Raw genomic sequence first — 18,819 nt, 5'->3', positions numbered from 1 at the left:
AGCAGACAAAGGAGATGGTAATGGATGCACTTGGGTATCCTCAGAGAAAACTAGTTAAGTGCTTTGGTGACAGTTACAATGTAATTTCCCATGCAAGCCAGGACTCAAAAGAGGTTGAATAGGTGGGAGCCAACTTACAGTTAGTCTTTATCATGAAAAATACCGTTGTCAAAATTTGTGTGTGTATGCTTTTAAAATGTTGTTTATTCATTTTGTGGTGCTGGGGTCAAACCCAGTGTCTTGCACATGCTAGGCTAGCATTCTCCTGCTAATCTACACACCCAGCTCTGAAATTTTGTACACATTATTTATTTACTTATTTATATTTTTGCAGTGCTACAGCTTAAACCTAGGGCCTTGTGCATGTGAGATAAGCACTTTACCAACTGAGATATATCCCCAACCCATATTTATTTTTAATAAGAGTGTAAAGTCATCCTGTTTTCATTTGAACCTCTTGAAGGATGAAACTATGCATGTGCACTGGTGCAAAAGTTGAGAGTTCCATGTAAGTCTGAACTCTTCCCCACTTGGATGTTAGTTTGTTCCCCAAGTAATTTTCTGCATCACTCTGCCATACTGTGTATCATTTGCATGTCCAGTATCAGAGCTGGGGCTTGGACTGGCCATTCCTGGTGAACACTGGGAGGGATTTTAGCCTGTCCAGTAGACTGCTCAATTTTCTTGTCAGTTCCCCAAACATTTTTAAGTTGGTTTGGAAAGTAGTCTAATAACACACATGATTTTATATTCTCCCAGGGTCTGACCAAGTCATTTAAAGTGTTTATCTCCAGAGAGGTATCTGGTTATATAGTCATATATAATATCATAATAAATGATGTGAAAGCCAGATGTGGTAACACAAGCCTATAATCCCAAAGACTCTGGAGGCTGAGGCAGGAAGATCACAAGTTCAAAGCCAGCCTGAGCAACAGTAAGGCATTAAGCAACTCAGAGAGTCCCTGTCTCTAAATAAAATACAAAATAGGCCTGGGGATTGGCTCAGTGGTCAAGTAACCTTGAGTTGAATCCCTGGTAAATAAATAAATAAATAAATAAATAAATTGGAAAAAATTTACCTAACATTACGACTCTATTTTCATTTTTTTTTTGAAAAGATAACCATCATATTGACACTGGGGCTGTTAGTAGGTGGCACCTTCCTTCAACTAAAAAATGATTGTACTGAAATCCAGAATAGGTAAGTAAATCTAAATACTGTTACTTTGTTCAAGCTTATAAAGACCCAGTAAGAATTTGAATTTATAATGAGTATGTGATAAATGTCACTGTTTTATTGGGGGTGGAATGAGCACATTGCAAACTGAATGGAAGAGTTAGTTTTCTTTTTCTCAAATGTATGTCTGAGTGGTAAATAATATACAACATAAATTTTGTCCTTTTAACCATTTTTAAGTGTACAGTTCAGTCGTATCAGTTGCATTCACATTGTGCAACTATCACTACCATCCAGCTCAAGAAGATGTTTTCATCTTCTCAAATGGAATCTTCATACCCATTAAAGAATAACCCTCCATATCCATCAATCCCAACCCCTTGCTACCACCTTATAATTCTACCTCTGAATCTGGCCACTCTAGATCCTCATAAACATGGACTGATACAGTATTAGTCCTTTAGTGCCTTATTTTCTTTAGCATTATGTCCTTAATAATCATCCAAGCTGAAGCATATGTTGGAATTTCTGTCCATTTTAAGGCTGAATGATAGTCTATTGAATATATACTACATTTTCTTTATCATTCCTCTGTTTCTGAAAATGTGTGTTGTTTCCACCTTTAAGTTGTTAATAATGTTGCTATGGGTATACAAATATTTGTCTGAATTCCTGATTGCAGCACTTTGATGTAGGTACCTACCCTTGTTGGAACAAATGATAATTTTAATTGTTTCAGGAACTCCTATACTATCTTTCACTGCAGCTACATCATTTTATATGTTTTTAAAAGTTTATTTTTTATTCTAAATTTTTATACATGATAGCAGAATCCACTTCAATTCATAGTAAACATTATGGAGCACAATTTTTCATTTCTCTGGTTGTACACAAAGCAAGAGTCACAACATTTATGTCTTCATAATTGTACCTACAGTAATGATCTCATTCCATCATCTTTCCTATTCCCCACCCCACCCCTCTCTCCCCTTTGCCCTATCTAAATTTCCTCTATTCATCTCATGCCCCCACCACCACCATTATGGATCAGCATCCACTTATCAGAGAAAATATTTGGCCTCCTGATTGGGGGGATTGGCTTATTTCACTTAACATGATATTCTACAACTCCATTCATTTACCTGCAAATGCCATGATTTTATTATCTTTTAATGCTGAGTAATATTTAATTGTGTATACATACCACAGTTTCTTTATTCATTCATCTACTGAAGGGCATCTAGGTTGGTTCCAAAATTTAGCTATTGTGAATTGTGCTGCTATAAACATTGATGTGGCTGCATCACTGTAGTATGCTGTTTTTCATTTCTTTGGCTATAGACCCTGGAGTGGGATAGCTGGTTTAAATGGTGGTTCCATTCCAAATTTTCCAAGGAATCTTCATATTGCTTTCCAGAGTGGTTGCACCAATTTGCAACCAGCAATGTATAAGTGTGCCTTTTCCCCACATCCTCACCAACATTTATTGTTGCTTGTGTTCTTAATAACTGCCATTCTGACTGGAGTGAGATGAAATTTTAAAGTAGTTTTGATTTTCATTTCTCTAATTGCTATAAATATTGAACATTTTTCATGTATTTGTTGATCAATTGTATATCATCTTCTGAGAAGAACTAGTTCAGTTCCTAAGTCCATTTATTGATTGGGTTACTTGTTTTTTTGATATTAAGTTTTTATATATTTTGCAGATTAGTGCTCTATCTGAAATGTGTGCATTAAAAATTGTGCCCTTTCTGTAAGCTCTCTCCTCACCTCACTGATTGTTTCTTTTGTCAAGAAGAAGCTTTTCAGTTTGAATACATCCCATTTATTGATTCTTTATTTTATTTCTTGAGCTATGGGAGTCTTGTTAAGGGAGTTGGGGTCTGATCTGACATGATGAAGATTTTGGTTCTACTTTTTTTTTCTATTAGGTGCAGGGACTCTGATCTAATTCCTAGGTCTTTAATCTAATTTGAGTTGAGAATTATGCCGGGTGAGAGATAGAGGCTTAATTTCATTTTGCTGCATATGGATTTTCAGTTTCCCAGAACCATTTACTGAAGAGGCTATCTTTTCTCCAATATATGTTTTTGGCACCTTTGTCTAATATGAGATAACTATATTTATGTGGGTTTGTCTCTGTGTCCTCTATGCTATATCAATCTACAAGTCTATTTTGGTGCCAATACCATGTTGTTTTTGTTATTATTTCTCTGCAGTAAAGTTTAAGGTCTGTTACAGTGAAGCCACCTGCTTTACTCTTCTTGCTAAGAATTTCTTTGGCTATTCTGGGTTTCTTAATTTTCCAGATGAATTTCATGGTTGCTTTTTCTATTTCTATGAGGAATATCATTTGGATTTTGATTGGAATAGCATTAAATCTGTATAGTGCTTTTCCATTTTGACAATATTAATTCTGCCTATCCAAGAACAAGGGAGAGCTTTCCATCTTCTAAGGTCTGCTTTACTTTCTTTCTTTAGCATTCTGCAGGTTTCACTGTAAACATATTTAACCTCTTTTGTTAGATGGATTCCCAAATAAATTATTTTATTTGAGGTTATTGTAATGGGGTTGTTTTCCTAGTTTCACTTTCAGAGGATTCATCACTGATGGACAGAAATGCATTTGATTTATGGATGTTGATTTTACATCCTACAATTTTGCTAAATTCATTTATTAGTTCTAGAAGTTTTTTGGTGGAATTTTTTGGATCCATTAAGTATAGAATCATGTTGTCAACATATAGTGATATTTTTAGTTCTTCTTTTCTCATTCATATTCCTTTAATTTCTTTCATCTCTCTAATTGCTCTGGCTAGAGTTTCAAGGACTATGTTAAATAGAAGTGGTGAAAGAGGGCATCCCTGTCTTGTTCCAGATTTTTAGAAGAAATGCATTGTATTTTTCTCCATTTAGAATGAAGTTGGCATTGGGCATAGCATAAACATCTTTTACAATATTGAGATATGTTCCTATTATCCCTAGTTCTTCTAGTGTTTTGAACACAAAGGGGTGCTGCTTTTTGTTGAATGCTTTTTCTGGATCTATTGAGATGATCATGTGATTCCTATCTTTAAGTCCATTGATGTGGTGAATTGCATTTATTGATTTACAAATGTTGAACCAACCTGGGTTGAACCTCTCTTGGTTGTGGTGCACTATCTTTCAAATATGTTTTTGTATTCAATTTGCCAGAATTTTATTGAGAATTTTTGCATCTATGTTCATTAGAGCTACTGGTCTGAAGTTTTCTTTCCTTGATGTGTCTTTGTCTGGTTTTGATGTTAGGGGATATTGGCCCCATAGAATGAGTTTGGAAGGGCTTCCTCTTTTTCAATTTTGTGGAATAATTTGAGGAGTATTGGTATTAATTCTTCTTTGAAAATTCTGTAGAACTCAGCTAGGAATACTTCTGGTCCTGAGCTTTACTTTGTTGACAGGTTTTTGATAACATCTTCTATTTCATTGCTTGGAATTCATCTGATTAACTTGTGTATATTGTCCTGATTCAGTTTGGGTAAATAATATGACTCTAGAAATTTGTTGATGTCTTCAATATTTTCTACTTTATTGGAGTACAAAGTTTTAAAATAACTTCTAATTTTCTTCTGTATTTCTGTAGTGTTTGTTGTGATATTTCCTTTATCATCACAAATTTTAGTAATTTGAATTTTCTTCTTTTTTTCATTAGCATGGCTAAGGGTTTATCAATTTTATTTATTTTTTCAAAGAACCATCTTTTTTCATCAATTTTTTAATTGATACTTTTGTTTCGGTTTCATTATTTCAAATCTGATTTTAATTATTCTGGCTTCTAATACTTTTGGTGTTCATATGTTCTTCTTTTTATAGAGCTTTGTGATGTAATGTTAGGTCATTTATTTCTTGACTTTTTCTTCTTTTAATGAATGAACTCCCTGCAATGAACTTTCCTCTTAGTATTGCCTTCTTAGTGTCCCAGAGATTTTGATATGTTGTATCTGTGTTTTCATTACCTCTAAGAATTTTCTAATCTCCTCTTTAATGTCTTCTGCTATCCATTAATCATTCAAAAGCATATTATTTAGTCTCCAGGTGTTGGAGTAGCTTCTATTTTTTATTTTATCATTGATTTCTAATTTTATTCCCTTATGATCCAATAGAATACAGATTAATATCTCTACTTTTTTTATTTGCTAAGAGATGCTTTGTGGCATAATATATGGTTTATTTTAGAGAAGGAAACATGTGCTGCTGAGAAGAAAGTGTATTCACTAGTTGATGGACGAAATAATCTATATATGCCTGTTAAGTCTAAGTCATTGATTGTATTTTTTTTTATTGGTTGTTCACAACATTACAAAGCTCTTGACATATTATATTTCATACATTAGATTGAAGTGGGTTATGAACTCCCAATTTTACCCCAAATGCAGATTGCAGAATCACGTCAGTTACACATCCACAATTTTACATAATGCCCTAATAGTAATTGTTGTATTCTGCTACCTTTCCTATCCCCTACTATCCCCCCTCCCCTCCCCTCCCAACTTCTCTCTCTACCCCATCTACTGTAATTCATTTCTCTCTTTGTTTATTTTCCCATTCCCCTCACAACCTCTTATATGTAATTTTGTTTAGCAATGAGGGTCTCCCTTCATTTCCATGCAATTTCCCTTTTCTCTCCCTTTCCTTCCCATCTCAAGTCTCTGTTTAATGTTAATCTTTTCTTCCTACTCTTCCTCCCTGCTCTGTTCATAGTTGCTCTCATTATATCATTGATTGTATTATTGAGTTCTTTTGTTTATCTTTTGTTTAGAAGATCTATCCAGTGGTGAAAGAGGTGTGTTAAAGTCATCCAGTATTATTGTGATGTGGTCTATTTGACTCTCAAGGTTGAGAAGAGTTCATTTGATGAACATAGATGCTCCATTGTTTGGTGCATATATATTTATAATTGTTATGTCTTTTGGTTGTATGGTTCCCTTAAGCAATATGTAACATCTTTCTTTATCCCTTTTGGTTAACTTTGGCTTGAAGTCTACTTTATTTGCTATGAGGATAGAAACCCCCTCTTATTTCCGCAGTACATGTGAATGGTATATTTTTTTCTAACCCTTCACCTTCAGTCTGTGGATGTCTTTTTCTATGAGATTAATCTCTTGAAGGCCACAAATTATTGGGTCCTTTTTTTTTGTAATCCAATCTGTCAGTCTGTGTCTTTTGATTAATGTGTTTAGGCCATTAACATTCAGGGTTATTATTGAGACATGATTTGTATTCCTGGTCATTTTTGTTTATTTTTGGTATTTAACTTGACTTGATTTCACCTTTGATTGGTTTTTCTTTTAGTGTAATACCTACCTTTGCTGATTTTCATTGTTGTTTTCATTTCCTCCTCATGAGAGATTTTGCCAAGGATGTTCTATAGTGCAGGTTTTCTAATTGTAAATTCTTTTAACTTTTATTTATTATGGAAGGTTTTTATATCATCATCAAATCTATGGCTTAATTTTTCTGGATATAAGGTTCTTGATTGACATCCATTTTCTTTCAGAGCTTGGTATATGTTATTCCAGGGTCGTCTAACTATGAAAGTCTGGGCTGAAAAATCTGAAGAGACCCTAATTCCCCTATATATAATGTGATTCCTTTTTCTTGTGGCTTTTAGAATTCTCTCCTAATTTTGTATGCTAGGCATTTCCATTATAATATGCCTTGGTGTAGATTTGTTGTGATGTTTTATATTTTGTGTCCTGTAAGCCTCTTATATTTGATTTTCCAATTCACTCTTCAGGTTTGGAAATTTTTCTGCTATTATTTCATTGAATAGATTCTTTATTCATTTGGTTTGTAACTCTATGCCTTTCTCTATCTAACTAATTCTTAATTCTTAAATTTGGTCTTTTCATGTTATCCCATAATTCTTAGATGTGGAGCTCATGGATTCTTACCATTTTCACTGTGTGGTCAACTTTATTTTCAAGATTGTATATTTTGTCTTCATTGTCTGAGGTTCTGTCTGCCAAGTGTTCTAGTCTGTTGGTAATGCTTTCTATTGAGTTTTTAATTTGGTTTATTATTGCCTTCATTTCAAGGATTTCTGTTTGTTTATTGATTTTCAGAATCTTTATCTCCTTATTGAAGTAATCTTTTGCTTCCAGTATTTGCTCATGTAGCTCTTTATTGAAATGATCTTTTGCTGCCTGTATTTGCTCTCTTATATCATCCTTTAATTCTCAAAGTATTTTAATTATTTACATCCTAAACTCCTTCTGTTATTTCTTCTGCTATTCTGGCCATGGATTCTAATAATGTAGTATCTTGGTCTGTTGGGGCACTTTCTCCCCTTGTTTTTTTTTTTTTTTTTATTGTTCATGTGTCTTCCCTTCTAGCACTGAGAATTCAAGGTGTTATAGTTTTAGTCTATAGGCTTATAGTGTTCCTGCAAGGTGTCAATACCTCTCCTTGATATTGCTTCTAGGCCTCAGCCAATGTCTCCAGGTGGGAGTTGTCCCAACTAAGGATGGAGAATAATTGTCCCAAGATGGAAGCAGATGCTTTCAGAGATGGGGTGTCAGGTTGGGATGGGCGGTGGTGTTGTGAAGCGAGTTCAGATATGGAGCTCTGTGGCATGCAGTGTTGTGGCGGGTAGCTATCTCTAGATCCTGTCTGATGTCCTCAGATGATAGCAGTTGCAGTGTCCCAAGATGAAGGCAACCAGGAAAGCCCTGTGCTGGTAGATAGGGGTCCACACAGGAGTGGTGGCCAGGTGTCCTGCACAGGAGTAGCACCTGGGAGACCTGTGTGGGCGCTGATGCCTGTTGTCCTGCCTGGGCCATCAGATGGGAGTCTTGCATGGGCCATCCGCCAGGATTCCTGCATGGGAGAAGCTGTCAAGAGTCCTCTAATAACTTGCAGAGAAATATTATTCCCACTGCTTAAATCCCAAGTCATGGAGTAACAAGGAATGCAGCCTCCCTCTAGCCCGCCATTTTGGATCCTCCCATCTACATTTTTACCAACAGTACATAGGGTTCCAATTTCTCCACCTCCCCACCAGAACATGTAATTTTTTTTCTTTCTTTAAATAATATATTTCCACTGGATCTTTGGAGAAATGTCTATTTAAATTTTTTGCTAATTAAATTGGATTATTTGGAGAGTTTATTGTTGCTATAGTTGAGTTGTAGTTTTTTTATATTCCTGGATTATGAATCCCTAATCAGATACATGATTTGCAGATATTTTCTTTCATTCTATAGGCTGTCTTCACTCTATTGTTAGTGCCTTTGATGTATAAAATGTTTTTAATTTTGATGTAGTCCAGTTAGCCTATCTTTTTTGTTTGTTTGTGAGCCAGTTTCATTGATATGTTTTAATTAGTTTGACTTGAGAATTGTACTCATTTCTGCCCAGCTGTGCTAGGGAAAAGGGGTAGAATGTTTAGAGAGCAAAGAAGTTATAGAGTTTATTGAGAAATACTTGTGGGGGAGGTCCAGTGGCAGTGGGCTGGTGTTCCTCTGCTGCACTCAGTGCTGCTGGGACTTCACCAGAAAGTAATATCTTTTATCTGTCTCCACACTGTTCAGTGGTGGCTGCCTGATGAGCACCTCACTCCCCCCTGTGCTCTGGTCTGCATCCATGACTGCAGGGAGGCAAGTTCGATAGGTGAAGTTATAGAAGCAAGTACAGTACCAGCATTAACTTACTTTTCTCCTTGTGTTACTATTGTTACTTGGAGTTATTTTGTGTACTGAGCTCAGGTGTTCTCATGAGAGGAGATTTCATGCAAGGTACAAACCATTACTAAGAAAGAAAGCACCCCCAAGGAAGATGATAAGTTTCTTCCAAGATGATGACTTTTCTTGACCACTTGATTTTTATTTGTTTATTTATTGAGCTCAGTTTTGGGGGACTAAGTGGGGAAGTTGTTATAAAGTCCCACCCACATATTACTCCTCAGCTCTGATTTACAGACTATATTAGATTCCTAAACGTCTACAGGGCATGCTTTTATCTACAGGCATTTAAGTGAAACCTGAGGGGAGAGGGAGGCTATAATTACAATGATATTATAATGATAACAACAGAAGTACAACTCTGTCATACTGGCCTAGATGACAGGTTTTAAATGGAATTTGTTTTACAAAACTTTTGGTTGGAGGAATCTTGTCTTAATCATCCTGCTTTTCTATAATTTGGTATCTCTGGTCTGTGTAAAGGTCTCATTTCCTCCCAACCAGACCCGGATCAGGGTAATTTGTGTGTCTCTTATTTATAGAGGAGTCTTTGCATACCCATTCCTTAGTCCTGGGAATAATTCTGGCTTGGATACATTTCTTCTTAAAGAAAATGTGTGAGGAGCCAGCACTTAGGCTCAACATGGGAATTAACCTCTTAGCTGCTTATCCCTACCCCCCATGTCTATCTACCATCTATCACTTGCAAGACCAGCATCCAAAGGAATAGCTGTCCAGGAACAAGTGTAAGAAAGTAACTTTCAACAGGTAACACTAACTTGCCCTAGTTCCCAGCATGAGTGAGAGAGAGCCAGGGCACCTCAAAATATTATATATTTCTATCTATCTATCTATCTATCTATCTATCTAGATATAGATATATGGAAGTTTTGGCACAGGCAGTTCTCATTGTTCCCCAACTTGTCTAGGATTTTAGAACAAAAAGGAGCATTAAGGATATAGCATTTTACTGCTCTCTTTTTTTCTTTAAGGATAATATAAGAGTGTAGGATAGGTGGATAGGATTTGGGATTTCCTTTTACTTGATTAGCACTTAGGTTACTGCAGTGATTGTTACCTATGAAGTGTTTTCTAATGTGCCCTTAGAAATCTCATTTCTTGTTGAGACTTTTTAATGGCTGTCTCCAAACATAATTGCTCAGCAAAATGTCACATACCTCAAAAACTGTACTACAATATATAGTCACAAAGTCACCACTATGGAGACACAGAGGTGGGCAGAGACTCCTGGGTCTCTAATTTAACATTTTTTAAATAGACATCCCTGTCTATTATAACCTTTATTTTTTTTAAAAAAATCGATTTAATGTTATATCATTACAGATATAAAAAGTTCTCTGAGTACCAAACTTCCCTAATTGTATTGAGTTGACAGTAGGGCTTTTGTTCCTCTTCTGCAGAGCCTGGTCACTCTATGTGCTAACTGTCTTCCAATGTGTCACGAGTGTCTCAGCCAGGGAGATCTTCCTGATGGAGAGGAATCTTTTTATGTGAGTAGGTTTCCACTCTGGGAAGTAGCATCAGACTCTCTGGTCAAACTGATAATATTCAGAATTGAGCCAAGAATATAATCTGGGAGATTACTAGTATTGTTTTATTTCTTAGTTCATTTAATTGACAAATGCAAATTGTATAGACATGTCAAGTGCAACATGAGCTTTTGAAGTCTGTATAGGGATTGCTAATATTAATGGAGAAGAAGCACTCAGGGATGGACTGGAAAATCAAGAGGAAGTTGGGCCTGCTACTGAGGGAAAACAGAGTTTCAGTGTTAGATGTGGTCAGTGAATTCCAGTGTTACAGGGAAAATAAGCAATAAAGGGGCTAAAATTACCTTTTTTTGTTTTTAGCAAATAACAGGTCATGGTAGCAGTCACGGGAAAAGTTTAAGAAGCTTGGTAGAGATTTAATGCAAATCAGAGGTGGGAAGTAAAAGTGACAAAGAGTTTAAGGAAGTGTTGTCCTTGGTGGATGAAGGAGTAGAAGTGGCCAGAGGGCAGCCTTCCAGTAAAGAGCTGGCTGGTTTTGTCTCTTCTGTTTTCAAAGATGGAAGAGATTTTCCCATACTTACATGCCAAGGGCAGGAATCATCAGAGGGAAGGAATAAAGATACTGGTGGAAGAGTTTGAGATTACAGGAGAACTTAGGAAGAAGATGAGGATTTGGTAGCTGACAGGGTTGCAGGTTGAGGTGTGATCATTGAAGGAAGAAGATTTTTTTTTTCTTTTGTCCCATAAGAATAGCAGAAGTAAAAAGGAGTTTAGGGATGTGCACTTACATTGAGGCTTTGGAAAATATTAGTGTCAAATTCTTCACACTCAGAATTGAGGAGAAGAAAAGTCTGTGCTACCACTGGGATTAGCCCCTTGAGTGCTGCTTTTCAAGCAGAGCTGTCCTCAGAGTAGAAGCAGGTCTTTTGAGGAGAGTGAGGAGATGAAGACTATGTCTCTGGAGGGGTGATGTAGGCCAGAATGGGTGGCAGCAGGAGGGGTGCTGTCATGAGAGGGTCACAGCAAGAGCCTTGTGGAGCTAATGCCCCAGAGAGGCTGCACCTGAGGTAGAGAAGGGTATAGGGGTTCAGTCTGGAGCCTGTCAGCAGCTACAGTGTCAGACCTGGTGGCAGCAGGAGTCTGCACAACAGCATCTCATCTGAACTGTGCCTCTTGGACTAATCTGGGATGTGTGGTGTGTGTTTTTGTTCTGCAGACACGAATACCTCAATGGATACTATAGGGTGTCATCTTATTTCCTTGGAAAACTGTTATTTGATTTACTATTTGGGAGGTTTTTTCCAAGTTTTATATTTACTCTTGTGCTATACTTGATGTTAGGTAAGTAACAAGACAAAAAGGATGTTTCTTTAGTCCTAAAATATGAGGTGATGCTAATTTCTAAATTATCTGTAAACAAGTTCATGTTTCTCCAAATTACAAACCAAGCCAAAAGCTATTGAAACATTGTATCATCTCTAATATAGCTGCTAAATGTGGGCATTGTTCAGACTTTTTTAAAAAAACAAACATTTGTGCAGTGGTCGGAGGTAGGCAGAGGTGTACTGAGGATTGAACCTAAGGTATAAGCTCACTAGGCAAGTGCTGAACCATTCCATTTTATTTTTACTTTAATATGAGACATTTTAATCTTGATAAGTTGTCCAGGCTAGCCTTGAACTTGTGAGCCTGCTGCCTCAGTCTTCCAAGTAGCCACGTTTTCAGTCAAGCATACCTGTAAGCAGTCCAACAAACTTTAAAACTCTTTTTTAAAACTACTTTTTTTTGAGAAATGCTGTGTGTCATACTCAAATATCAAGGGAATTTGTAAAACGATTTGAAGCTATGCTAGAGGAACTGGTATTTATTGCCTGTATATCTACATTTCTTCTCTGTATCTCTACGTATATCTCTATATGGAGATAAAATATACATAGATAGGTAGTATCTCGAGTATCTATAGAGATACATTGTGAGCCATAAATAATCAACACACACATACATCCTCTCCCTGTCTCCTTGTATGGTGAAAGAAAGATGGTGATTTTTAAAATAGATTGATTTAATAAAACTACTTGTTTGGTGGATATAGAAAGATGCATTTGTGCATTATGCTCAGATTTCCTCCCAGTTTCATTACATGAGTATTTCCATATCACACACACACACACACACACACACACACATAAACACACCAGAAGTATCTATTATTGACAACACACCAGAGTAAGAACTACGGATAGAGCTTAAATCTCCCATTTTACAAAAAAAGAATGATCATAGGACTAGGGTTGTGACTCAGCAGTAGAGCGCTTGCCTAGCACTTGTGAGGTCCTGGGCTCAATCCTCAGCACCACATAAAAATAAATAAAATAAAGGTATTGTGTCTAATTACAACTTTAAAAAAAAGTTGTCATAATGAATTTGTCATGAAATCTAGACCCTCAGACTCTTGTTTGGTGTTCTTGAAGCTGTTTCAAAATCTGCACACTATATGACCCAGAGCATTAGTGCATTATTGTTTATAAAGTAGGTACTTAATCTAACCCATTCTCCATCACAGAGCCATGTGATGTTTGTCTAGGGAAGTCTTCCATTATGGAGAAACTCTCCATTTCCCAAGGCACTAAATCCACTTGTGGAATCCCAATCCCAGTTTCTTCACTAATGCAGTTGCAGCAAACAGTGAACAATGTGGAGATGTCTGGGTACATGAATATGCTTTTGAGTCTCCTTAGAATGTAGAATTTTAGACATTTGTGTTGCCTGTATCTCTCCACCTCAGGAACTCAGATATTGATCATAATTACATGTAAAGAAGAGTAGGTGTTACATGGAAAGGTCCTTCATCAGTAAATGTATGAAAGAATACTGTGATAACTTTGTGTAGTTATAGTGAGGGAAAAATGAAAGCATGAATCATGAGAGTTGGGTCATGTGTATTTTTTTTTCATTTTGATATTAGTTGATTGGGAAATTATACTGTTCTTTGCATGTTGAACAGTATGAAAGACAAAGTGACCTAGACAGCTGCACTGACCCCTTCTTTTCTTTCTGAGGGCTGAAACGGGGGATAACAGCTTTCCTCATCACAATGATTACCACTTTGATGGTGGCTTATTCCACCACTGCCATGATCCTGGCTATAGGAATACATGAGAATGCAGCATCAGGAAAAACACTTCTGGTGATCGTCTATTTTGTGTTTATGCTGGTGAGTGGGAACTGTGCTTCTGTGAGAGAGAATTTTCACCTTGTTTCTTCATGCACATTCACCTTGATAAATTGGAACTTGATAATCCAGAGGAACTATCATTGTCCCATTTCCTCATAAAAAAGACAGGTTACTTGCCTGCCTTTGACACTGATATTAGAGATTTGCCAGCTGTTTACCCACAGCATAGATGGTTTGGTTGGACTCACTACTCTCCAAGGTCAGAGTGAATACTGTGATATTCACTGCTTCATGAGTGTGCAGCATAGGGAGTCTGAGTTGTGAAAATAGTGGAAAATGTCCAGACCTATATATTATGTTTGATTTCCCCCTAGTTTCATTGCATGGATATTTCCATCTCTCTCTCTCTCTCACATGCACACATAAAAACATGAGAAATATTTATTTTGACAACACACCAGAGTAGGAACCACTGATAGAGCTTAAATCTATAGGTCACCTCCTGATGATCACTTCTCTGTTCTTATTTTGTTTCCAATGGTTACTTAGTTCTAATCTTACATGCCCCTAAAGTTTGCACTCACAGTGATGAATCAACAGGTGAATGGAACTACTTACCACTATGACATGAACCTAACAGGACTGCCTAACCATTAATACGTCCTTTCTGCTACAGTTGGAGCAGATGCCTTTCAATGATGCATAATTAGTATAAGTACTTGCCAAAGTTTAATTTTCCATATCTAAATTTGGCAACTACCAATGTATATCATTGAAAAAGTAATGTCTTATTTATATTTCCTATACATTGAGAAACTAATGTCTTATTTATATTTCCTATACTGTCCTTCAGTAAATGAAGTGTTTGTCAATAAATTAAGGTGTTTTGTTTGCTTTATTTGGTGCTCAGACCGATTGACATATAAGCATTTCTGTGTGGAAATGTAGAAGCCGATCACAAAACCACATTTTATTTAGGGAAGCCGTGTTATCACCAAGAAAGATGGTGATACTAAACACATGGAGTCTTCAAGAGTAAATATGTGTAGGCACAGTACAGCACCGGTCATTGTTTTGCATATCACAAGGCACCTTGCACCAGTTGAGTCAAGTGTTATGTAGACCTCAGAGGTGTCTCTTTTTTCATCTTAAGCATTCCCTCTTGTTGTCTTTATTGTGATACTGCTTTCTGTTAGCTTTAGGGGAATGTATTGACCATATTTTCTGCTATACTTCACTATATTTTCTTCTTTATTAATTCTATGCTTTGGGTTACTGTAAGCCTGAATTATGTATCCCAGATTACTCCAAAAGTCACAGATACTCTGCACAGACCCTTGTAAATAACAAATCATATCATGTGGAAGTAGAGAGGGGTGTGTGATGCATATTGTCTGGCATATGTTCCTAGATGGTCAGGTTTATTAGGGGAAAAGATATTGGTGGTGCAATTTAGATAGTCAATGTAGTCAGCCTTTCGTGTCTATGGGTTCAGCATCCAAAGATTCAGCCTACCACAGATTGAAACTATAACAGAACAAAAATTGTGTCTGGACTGAATATGTATAGTTATTCTTTTATTATCTAAGCCATCCTGTATAACCCACATAGCATTTACATTGTGTTAGGTATCATAAGACATGGAAATGATTTAAGATAGATAGGATATGTATATTTACAGCATAAAGAATGTACATGGGTTACATAAAAAAACTATGCCATTTTTAAAATAAGGGACTTAAGCATCTGCAAATTTGGGGAGTGATGGATAGGCGAGTTCTGGAAATAATTCCTCAGATACCAAGAGATAACTGTATTCCTTAATCTTCAATTGTGTGCAATTACAGAGAAAGATGATGACATAATCCTGATAATTAAGAATTTTCCAACTATGCGAAACATACTATACAAATTATAGGTATATTTCCAAAAATCTTTGAAATAATTGAAATGTATAATATAGTTTATATTATCCTTCATTTAATACCATAAACTGCCTCAGTTATGCACAGGTAATAGACATGCAAAGAACAAAGATTATTGTTTAGAGTAAGTTGAAAGAATTTCAAGAAAGAGTAGATCCTAGCAGAAATGTTAAGGTTGTGAAGTTCTTGTCGAGGGCCTTGCCCAGAGTTCCTCATGAAAACGCTGAACTGGTTCTGATATTTGGTTTTTCTTTTCATAGGTTTTCTTGGGTATGTCATTGAATTTTGAAACCATGGCACCTCAGCTCTCCTGGCTTCAATACTTCAGTATTCCTCATTATGGCTATATGGTAAGTTGTCTTCATCTGCCATTGTGACTGGGTTCCCAAGCTGGGAACAAACAAAATCAAGCCCAACCCTCTAATTTCCCATCCATGAACTGTGAGTCTCTCCCATCTAGGAACTGTCTTTCAGGAGAAATGCATGAGTATTTCCTGTTAGCCTTGGTAACCACAAGGTCAGGGATTCATCTGGGGTTTTCCTCAGTCATCTGAGGAAGTCATCTCATTGTTTGAGGGAGATGAAGAGTGGGAAGAAATCTCTCAGTAAAGGGGAAAGATTCACTAACGAATGAAAATCATATTCAGTTTAATAAGGCAATAAATGAAGGATGGGAGACTAGAATAAATAGCATATACTAAAAAGGAAATTAGAAGAGAAAGAAAGACATTGTAATACTCAGAGCCATACTGGCTTTAGCAAGTTAATTGGCTCCAAAGAAAACTGTGTCTTAACACAGTACAATCAAATTTTAACTACCAGACTTATAATTGATTTTGGCTGAAGCAAACAAGAAAATATTATTACCTTAAATCAACAATATTCATTAAGCACCAATGTATTATTTGGATTACATTGTTTGTGGGGTTAAAATATTGGAAAAGAAGAAAATAAATATGGGGCAATAACAACCAGAAGTCTTTCTTCTTGGCCAATTTAAAACATCACAACACTAGGCCTTTTGAGGATTAATCTGGAGGATGTAACTGAGATACTTCTTTGGCACTTTTGTTTTTCTCTTTTCAGTACTAGGGAGTGAACCCAGGCCCTTGCCCATGCTCAGCATGTGCTCCTACACTTTGTATATCTCCAGCCCTTTTTCTTTTATCTTGACACAGGATCTGACTGAGTTGAGTTGCCCAAGCTGACCTTGAACTTGCAATTCTCCTACCTCAGCCTTTGAAATTTGAAAGTGTTTACCTTGTCCTGTTCCCCCTTGTATTACAGGCTTTGCAGCATAATGAATTTTTGGAACAAAAGTTCTGTTCAGGACCCAATACAACAATGAGCAACTGCCGTCCCAGCTTTTTGATGTAAGTTTGTGTACAGTGTCCTAAAGGATTTGCTTACTTTCTACTGTGGTGTGACATTGAATGTCTCCTGGGCTTAGAAAAAAATCGGAGTCCTTCCAGGGTCAACAAGAGTTTCTGAATCTATGTTTCCTTACTCTTAAAGTAAGCCATTGTGCACTAGTAATGCATGGGAACATGCTGTGCATGTATTTGACTGCAGTCAAAATTGTATTTAATGCGGAGAATTATCTGTTTTGAGCTTTTGAAAGATTGATGTTTTAGTTGTGGTTTTGAATTAACAAGAGAAAAGAGAATGCCAGTATGTTAAACTCATAGATTTTCCAAATAGTATTAAAATAATTCTTAGTAATAACAAATCTCTATTATTAATTACTGACAGGAAAAATTCTGTGAAAATTTTCTTTCTTTCCCCCTTAATCCTGGTTTGATCTGGGTGTGAAATCTTTGTAACACAAAGTCAGTGGCACATTGCTGGTCAGGATGAAGTGTATGGGAAAAGAAGGACTAGATAAGGAGCCACCTTGGGCTTCACACTTATATAAGGCTCATCCTCACAAGGCAAAGGAGGAAGGTTTTCTTCCAGGAAAGAGAGGCCATAGATTTTTTTTTTCTAAATTTGAAGAGATGCACAAGAATGGCAGCAGGCAATAATTGTGGCTCCATCGGGTTTCTTTTTAAGAATAGCCACTTTTTAACCTGTGGCAAAATACTGCATCCGTCTCTGCTCCAGCTGCTACTTAAGATTTGGCTGATTACTGGTCCTGTTGTATCTTTCTGTAGCTCAGTATCTGCAATGCTCATAACAGTCTTGGTGCAAGAGCCTCTAGAGAATAACTCTAACTGGAAGCCCTTGCTCCTCCGTGGTCCTTGTTTTATAATTCTTAGCCTGTTTTCTTTGAATGGCTGTCTTGTGGGTGAGTAGAACTATGGGAATCTTTGATCATCTTAGCAAGGTACACAGATGTCATCAGTTAAAGATGAGGGTTCTCTATCAGGAGTAAGTGAAAAGTTACCTGAACAATATTTCCTTTGAAGAGAGCAGCATTACACATTTGGAAATGAGTATATCTGTGGAAGCTGGAAACTTGGTTCATAGTGTGACTGCAAATTTGGCCAAGGTTGTGAATCCTAATTCTCCTCTTTAAAATATGTATAATATCAATACCCCTCTAGATTGTTTTAGGGTTTAACTAAGCATTTGGGTGCAAATTGCTTGGCATAGTATCTAGCAAAATTGTTAATATCCAACCATTTAATGATTGTTAATTATTAGATATGAAGGAATAACACCTGGTTAACTGTAGGCTTCTTGGAAAAAGAAACAGTAAATATATTGAGTAAAATTTGACAGATACTAGGAATGAAATTGTAACTTTATTTGTGTTGAATTTCAGATGTACTGGCGAAGAATTCTTGATAATCCAGGGCCTTGATCTGTCACCTTGGAGCATATGGAAGAACATTCTGAGTTTAGCTTGTATGATGATTATCTTCCTCACAATTGTCTATCTAAAACTGTTATTTCTTAAAAAACATTGTTAAATTCCTCTGTAATTTACTATGAATTACCCTTGATGAACCCAGCCTAATTCCATTTTATGATAGGGAGCCATCTCATCACAAAATTATGAAAAGTTAATTTCTCTTTTATTATAAATTACTGTAATTTCTAAACTTGTTTGGAATTCCTGCCCATGCCTTGAACTCACGCAGGCCTGGCTCCCCCCTCTCTGAAATATCAGCAATGCCTCATAAATTCTGATATTGGGATCTAAATTTATTCCCTACCTTGAAATGTTAAGCCATGTAGATCAATAACCTACTAACTGCTTTTGTATTATGCTTGTCAAAATCCTGTTATCTGTAAGTTATCAATAGACCCCCCCTTTGCAACTTTTTGTGCTATAAAACCTTGTTCCTGGAGAGCTCGGTTG

At 36.5% G+C, this 18,819-nt stretch overlaps 1 protein-coding gene across 1 annotated transcript; it reads left to right on the top strand.

Moving 5' to 3' along the window:
- Nucleotides 1-10,367: 10,367 nt before the first annotated feature.
- Nucleotides 10,368-18,427, top strand: LOC308654719 (broad substrate specificity ATP-binding cassette transporter ABCG2-like; the record flags this gene model as incomplete). Its single annotated transcript, XM_081304380.1, has 6 exons — nucleotides 10,368-10,412; nucleotides 11,629-11,753; nucleotides 13,472-13,626; nucleotides 15,773-15,862; nucleotides 16,800-16,885; nucleotides 18,280-18,427. The coding sequence occupies exons 1-6, from the start codon at nucleotides 10,393-10,395 to the stop codon at nucleotides 18,425-18,427; spliced, it is 624 nt and encodes a 207-aa protein (XP_081160506.1). The 5' UTR covers nucleotides 10,368-10,392.
- Between the last annotated feature and the right edge of the window lie 392 nt (nucleotides 18,428-18,819).

Source organism: Spermophilus citellus (genome assembly GCF_964194105.1).
Source record: "Spermophilus citellus genome assembly, chromosome: 8".
In the NCBI taxonomy this organism is placed as follows: domain Eukaryota; kingdom Metazoa; phylum Chordata; class Mammalia; order Rodentia; family Sciuridae; genus Spermophilus; species Spermophilus citellus.
The sequence above is the reverse complement of the archived record's forward strand: the minus strand, read 5'-3'. Positions and strand labels throughout refer to the sequence as shown.